This window comes from Camelina sativa, chromosome 19 (genome assembly GCF_000633955.1).
Source record: "Camelina sativa cultivar DH55 chromosome 19, Cs, whole genome shotgun sequence".
NCBI lineage: Eukaryota > Viridiplantae > Streptophyta > Magnoliopsida > Brassicales > Brassicaceae > Camelina > Camelina sativa.
Window position 1 is genome coordinate 722,260 of NC_025703.1, and position 7,124 is coordinate 729,383.

Below are 7,124 nucleotides of genomic sequence, written 5' to 3' on the forward strand. Positions count from 1 at the left end.
CCGTCGATAAGCTTTGATAGAACGGACCGAGTCGCGGCAAGTCGCCAGACCACCCATGATCATGTTTATTCTTCGGCGTGGAGCCGGAGCGTTGGCATCCTCAGTTCGCTCGGGATTCCTTTTATGGGTTGGTGGGGGCGGAGGTAGAATTTCAGGTCTCGGTTGTGGTGCGGGAGCGGCGTTATATTGCTTGCTCGGGTTTTCGTTCTCAGGATTGAAGAAATGGTTATCCTTGTGAGCGGCTATTTGTCGTCGCTCGAGATCAACGTCAATATGGCCTTCTTTAAATTTGTCGAGCAATATTTGTTGGAGGGTGCGGCACTCTTCTGTTGAGTGTCCTGCTCGCTTGTGGTATTCGCAATATTTGTTGCCACCCTTTCCTGATGGGTCTCGGACCCACTTGTTATTCGAGGGCCTTGATGAAGATGCCTTGGGATCTTGATTACTAAGTGCAAACGTTTGGACTTTCTTTCCTTTGTCCAACTTGTCGGCGTATTCTTTGTCGAAGTGTTGTCGAGGCTCGTGATGCTCGTCTTGTGCCTTCTCTTTTCCTTTGGACGATTTAGGGGCCGGGGGTTCTGGACGGTTTGTCCTCGATGCCTTCTCTTCGTCTAACTCTATGTATCTGTTGCTGTGGTGTAGTGGTTATCACGTTTGCCTTACACGCAAACTTCAATCATAACTTCAATCATAACTTCCATCATAGCTTCCAAAAAGGCACCAAAAGGTCTTTTGACCATAGTTTGCAGAGTGAGAGACGACGGAGACGAATCAGCAGCAGCATTAACATCTTCATCCTCATCTTCAACCTCTACAGTAATATAGTAGGATACAGAAAACGGGTGTTGGGTATTCAATTTTGGTAAGCGTATGAACTTCAAGTTCCTATTGTGCTCAAAGTTGAACCAATGAACAGCCAACTGGCCGTAGAGAACCATTTCGGGAGGTGGTTGTTCTTCCTCCTTGTCCCCAAAATAAAATTGTAAGACTCCGATCAAACGTGGGACACGAACGTCACGATCGATATCGAAAAACTAAACCCCAAAAAAGAAAAAAAAAATACAAATTACAATATAGCCGCGGGGAGGAGGGGTAAGTAATATTTATAGGGGTTACCTACATACCTGAGAATCAAGGATTTGGTCGGGGTACCTTTCGTCTAGTTCTTCCTCTTCTTCACCTTCCTCTTCTTCTATTTGGCGTAAAAGATTGTAGCTTTCCTCAGCAGATAGATTCCGCATGTCCAACAACTGCGTCAGAGGTTTCCTGTTTTCGATTCGTTTAACAGCTTTTTCCTCAATCACTTTCTGATAGATACATACAACAACAAAGGAGGAGAGTGTGTGAGAAAGTTACAATCGCCATGGCCAAAAAAAAAAAGAAAAAAACAAGTAATACCTGACATGTGCATCGACCCACTACTTTATCATCGGAATCTAATACCCTCAACATAGAGAGGCATTGTTCGTCCGTTAGCTTTCCGCTTTCCAACATCCGCCGCAGAGTATCCGCCATCTTCTTCTTCTTTCGACGCACGTAGGGATTTCTTTCTGTGTTTATATAGGTCGGTCACTAGTTATATAAACCAAGTGGTAATGGGCCCAGTACCGGCCCGGACCATATGTATAGGGCTTCACACATTTTGGGCCCACCTACACGATTAAAGATCTGGTAAAGAATCAGCGAACACAAAAAGTCAAGAAAACAAGAATGTTGACAAATTCTAAAACGTTGTGGCTAAAACCGAAAACCTCAAAAAGTAAGAGGACCACAGTTTAAAAAATAAGTATAGTCGAAACCTTTTGTCTCCCTCAGAGGTTTTAGTCTAAAGCCCGAAACCATTTTCCTCTCTCTCGCCATTGCTGCTCCATCGATTCCATTCGTAAAAATCCAAACTTTTTTATTTGTTCAAATCAAAACCAAACACTACTGTTTTTGTACCTGAGATTGAAAAACAAAAACATGAGGTATCAATGGCGGTTGCTACTTTCTCGGAGCTACCGTTCATCACATCGTCTATTACTTTCTCATCAGTCCCAGTTCCAGGTAGTTTCCAATTCGACCCGATCTTTCTCTTCTTTCCTCCATGAGCTTTCTGGAGTTGCAACTTTGCAACAAAGACAGTGTCTTTATGCCTTGAGATCGCCACTGGGGAACTCTGTTTCCCGAAGTTTTTCAACTGAGCTTGTGATTAAAGAGAAACCTCCTGCTGAGGCTGTTGTGATTGATGTTTTTAGCAGATTGAAGGGTAAGGATGAGATTAGGAAAGAACTTGATTCGAATGGTATTGTGATTAGCCATGAGTTAGGACTAAGAGTTCTGAGGGAACTTGAATCAAGCCCTGATGTTGCGGTTAGGTTTTTCCAATGGGTTTTGGTGGCTTATCCTCGAAAGCTTTCCTCCAAAAGTTATAACACGATGCTGCGTATTCTTGGTGTTAATGGTCTTGTTCGTGAGTTTTGGGAACTTGTTGATGCTATGAAGAAGAAAGGACATGGTGTATCAGCTGGTGTTAGGGATAAAGTGGGTGAGAGGTTTCTAAAAGATGGTCTGGAAGGTGATTTGGAGAGGCTTAAAGAGATTTTTGCTTCAGGTTCTATAGATAATTCTGTGGACAAGGTTTGCAATAGGGTATGTAAGATTGTGATGAAGGAAGTGTGGGGTGCTGATGTGGAGAAGCAGCTAAGGGATTTGAGACTTGAGTTTCGAAGTGACCTGGTGAAGATGATTTTGGAAAAGCTTGACGTGGATCCGAGGAAAGGTTTGTTGTTCTTTAGGTGGATTGATGAGTCTGGCAATTTTAAGCATGATGAGAAGACGTATAATGCTATGGCTAGGGTTTTAGGGAAAGAGAAGTTTCTTGATAGGTTTCAACACATTATAGAAGAAACTAGGAGTGCTGGTTACGAGATGGAGATGGAGACTTATGTTCGGGTTTCAGCAAGGTTCTGTCAGACTAAAATGATTAGAGAAGCTGTTGAATTGTTCGAGTTTGCAATGGCGGGGGGTAGCAATACACCCACCCCGCACTGCTGCAGTTTACTACTCAAGAAAATTGTTACTGCGAATAAATTGGACATGGATTTGTTCTTAAGAACAGTGAAAGCGTATACTGATAAGGGCAACGTTTTGCCTGATTCTATGCTGCAGCATGTCCTCAAGTCGATGAGAAGCGTTGATAGGTTTGGACAGAGTAATGAGGTGTTGAAAGCGATGAACGAAGGTGGTTATCTTCCTAGCGGTGATCTGCAGAGTGTGATTGCTTCAGGACGAAGCCGTAAGGGCAAGAAAGATGAAGCCAATGAACTTGTCAACTTTATGGAAACCTCTGGAGATCATCTAGATGACAAAGCCATGGCGTCTTTAGTTGAAGGGCATTGTGATGCTAAAGATCTCGAAGAAGCTTCAGAGTGTTTCAAGAAGATGATTGGCAAAGAGGGAGTCTCTTATGCAGGTTATGCATTTGAGAAGCTGGTACTTGCTTATTGCAACAGTTTTAGGGCAAGAGATGCATATAAGGTTTTCACTGAGCTAGTGAAACAAAACCAGTTGAAACCTTGGCACAGTACATACAAAATCATGGTGAGGAATCTATTGATGAAGAAGGTAGCTAGAGATGGTGGGTTTGAAGAAGCTTTGAGTCTTCTACCTATGATGAAAAATCAAGGGTTCCCTCCTTTTGTGGATCCGTTCTTGGATTACTTGTCAAATAGTGGAACAAGCACTGAGGCTTTCGCTTTTCTCAAGGCTGTGACTTTAAAGAAGTTTCCATCTATTTCAATGGTTCTGCGTGTATTCGAAGCTATGTTGAAGTCTGGAAGGCATAGTGAAGCTCAGGAGTTGCTGTCTATGTCCCCAAGTTATATCCGTCGCAATGCAGAAGTTCTAGAACTCTTTAATTCCATGAAACCTGATAAATGTTCTTTAGAAAAACCTTTACCCGCTCCTGCTCAAATAGAAGCTTGAATCATTATTATAGGTTTTTGTTTGTGGACATGGGGATTAAAAAAGATTGGTCAGAGAATATTCGGCTTATACAAATCACTGTTTCTGCTCCAATTTTGCTTGCCTTATTCTGCATACTGATACTACTCTTCTATAACATAACTTGGTCTGTTCAGAGGAGAAAGAAATCGATCTATAAAGTTTTGCAAAATTTTTTTTGACCATTTCTCGATTTATGCGTGTCATCCTTGCGCAGGGGCCATGCTAATCTTCTCTGTATGGTTCCAATTTTATCAGATGTCCCCGAAGGTGACAATCAGTTAATGACTCGAGCGTTATATAAACCCTTTGGTTTACTTCCAAGTTTATCGATGTGGGGTTACGGAATAAACAAGAGAGAATTAATTATTTGGGCTTGTGGGCTTTTTGACAGGATGTCCCATCTTGAGTTTTATTGGGTTCGAAGAAAATATATTTACTTCTCTCTTTTTTTTTTTGGTAAAGCAGCGGGGAGAAGAAAATATATTAACTTCTCTCTTTATGTGTGTGTCTACACGTCCATATGGTTTCGTTCATAAATATTGTATTTTTTAATAAAAAGTTTCAAAAGTTTTTTAGCTTTTCAAGATTACAAGAATATCTATGAGTGTGTGTACTTAAGATTTGTTAAGTAAAGAAATCAATGATTTGTGTATAAAAGATTCTATAGTGATGACTGATGAACATGCACAAGTTGTAATACGAAAGCAGTGGGAGTGGCTCTCCGATCCCCTCGGTTATTTCAAATTAAATCTCCTCACGATCAGTAGAGCATTTTCTTTGATAACATATACATATGTATATATAAATACACAAAACCATATCGCGTTTTACAGTTGGTCATTTAATGATTAAACATTTTTGTCATTGCATGTTTAGATATATATGCGACGAGGCATTTACAAAGATGAATGTAAAAGACGTCAGGTGCATGCATCAAAACAGTAAACTTCATTACTGCAAAGAGTAATAAATGATAAAACTAACTTCATAACTAATGATCGTATATTAATGACTGCTCAACTTCGCTATGTATATACATATCGGACAATACAAAACAAAAGCTACCAAAATCTTTAGCATTGACATGCGTGTGCTTTCATCTTGCCCTTGAACAAACTCATATATACACGTACATACACATGTATATATGTAATATGTTTGTATTCGTATCGTATCGTAGTATTTATTAAACCAATCAATCACGTGAACAAATGAGCATCATCACACATCTTCTAATGATGTAAATCCTTCGCTTTTGTTCTTTGAGATATTTCCCAAGTCTTCTACTTTGTGATTTCTTCTCCTTTCTCTTCAAGTTCATGATGCCTTCCATATCTGTCGTCTGCGTCCTTAAGAGTCTGGTTTTATATATGATATACCAATGAGCGTATCGCAAATACCAAAAAGATGGTGAGATTTTGTATGACTAATCCTTTGAAAATATTTTTTTCGATTCTTTCCAAGCAGGAATCTTCTATGGATGTAGAGAGTGTGACTTTGTGAAGAGAGATGAGAGCTTTGGAAGATAAGTGATTTGATGGGGAAGATACTCGTTCGAATGAGTTTTTATAGGGAGAATCAATTTGTCTTCATTCTACAATTTAATAGATAAATTAATCATATGTATCTATCAGAGTATTAAAAATTTAATTATGTTCAGTGGATCAACCATATGAATAATAAAAATAATAATGCTCGAAAAATTATTATCATTTTTCATGGTTGAGTCACGTCACCAAACTTTACATAACAATGTGAAAATCCACCAACCAAGATACATTGGTCGGCCATTTGGTTGCATAACATATTCTTCTATGCAATATACTAACAAAAAAGTAATTATTTTAATCAGTAAAAATAGTATTATGTAATGAAAAACTAGTATATATATAATTTCCTTATATATATATTTTCTATATTCTTTTTTTTTTTTTTAAACATTGACCAGTTGGAGCCAATTTGCTTCAAATGAAATATACAGATCCCATAAAATGTGGATGCTTGAGTCATTTTTACTCGCAAATAAAAATACGACATTAATTTTTATAACATTAGGTTCGTTTGTCTATACTAAAATAGCTGGCAAATCATATATAAATAAATTAACTTGCAATATACCCTTTTTCAAAACAAAATAAAACCTAGTGTAACGATACATATAAAACTCAAAACCGTATTGATATCTAGTTCCATATGAATAACATACTGGTCAAACGTGCAAAAATGCACAAATATAATGGATATTTGATTCCTTCGCCGTTAAAACGAATATATTGAACTAGTTCCACTAGCAGTAACGAGTATCTAACATCTATTGCTCTTTTAAAATGGGTTAAAGTTGAAACTTCGATTTGAAATTTTTTTGCAATTTTTTTTACTATTATTAAGATAGTGTACCTTAAGAAAACTGCACTCGTTAAAGGTGCCTTAAGAAAGCAATAATCTAAAGAAACTTCGTAAGCTCAAATACCAAAAAATATTATACTGCTAAAAGCTGCCAAAGATTATGTATATGATACTTTTCATCAAACCCAACATAATTGGAACAAGATTAAGTTTTTATTTACTTGAAATTTTCGATTGTGAGCTTTTATATACAAATTTTACATAATAGCCGAAAACATAATCCCACATGTCTTTTCTCGTGTTCCACCACGAAATCAGCCGTAACTTGAACCTGGCCCTTGCTTCACACAGTTTCCAGTACTTAACCATTCATATAGTATTACGTACACAATCTCTCCATTTTGAATAGTTATATAATAAATTTAAATTAATTTGAGTTAATAACTGTTTTCAAATACCGAAACCTACATAGATATATTTTATCAGCGCCTCAATTCTTGAAAATTTGTTTTGTGTCCCCTACTATATTATAGTCCCGATTTTTCCCTATGGCATGCATGCTTCAAAAACAGAACATTTTGAACTTGTAAATATTGTTTGTTATATGTTCAACTACGTACACACAACACACACTGCATACCGTATTACGGCCGCGTACAGTCATTATAACCACAATCCATCGAAGTTTTGTTTTTTTTGTTTCTTTTATATATCAAGGAAAATAAAAGAAAACAATAATAACAATTTTAATATCTTATTATTTGAACAAAAAGACACAAGTCTTGAACTAA

At 37.6% G+C, this 7,124-nt stretch overlaps 3 protein-coding genes across 3 annotated transcripts; 1 reads left to right on the forward strand and 2 right to left on the reverse strand.

Moving 5' to 3' along the window:
- Positions 645-1,542, reverse strand: LOC104763860 (UPF0725 protein At3g44770-like). The gene is made up of 3 exons (XM_010487252.2): positions 1,399-1,542; positions 1,125-1,307; positions 645-1,034 (listed from the first exon to the last, which is right to left on the reverse strand). The coding sequence occupies exons 1-3, from the start codon at positions 1,513-1,515 to the stop codon at positions 660-662; spliced, it is 675 nt and encodes a 224-aa protein (XP_010485554.1). The 5' UTR covers positions 1,516-1,542; the 3' UTR covers positions 645-659.
- Positions 1,857-4,059, forward strand: LOC104763861 (pentatricopeptide repeat-containing protein At3g02490, mitochondrial-like). The gene has a single exon (XM_010487254.2). The coding sequence runs from the start codon at positions 1,963-1,965 to the stop codon at positions 3,964-3,966; it is 2,004 nt and encodes a 667-aa protein (XP_010485556.1). The 5' UTR covers positions 1,857-1,962; the 3' UTR covers positions 3,967-4,059.
- On the reverse strand, positions 5,179-5,501 carry LOC109130990. Its single transcript, XM_019241253.1, has one exon. The coding sequence runs from the start codon at positions 5,318-5,320 to the stop codon at positions 5,183-5,185; it is 138 nt and encodes a 45-aa protein (XP_019096798.1). The 5' UTR covers positions 5,321-5,501; the 3' UTR covers positions 5,179-5,182.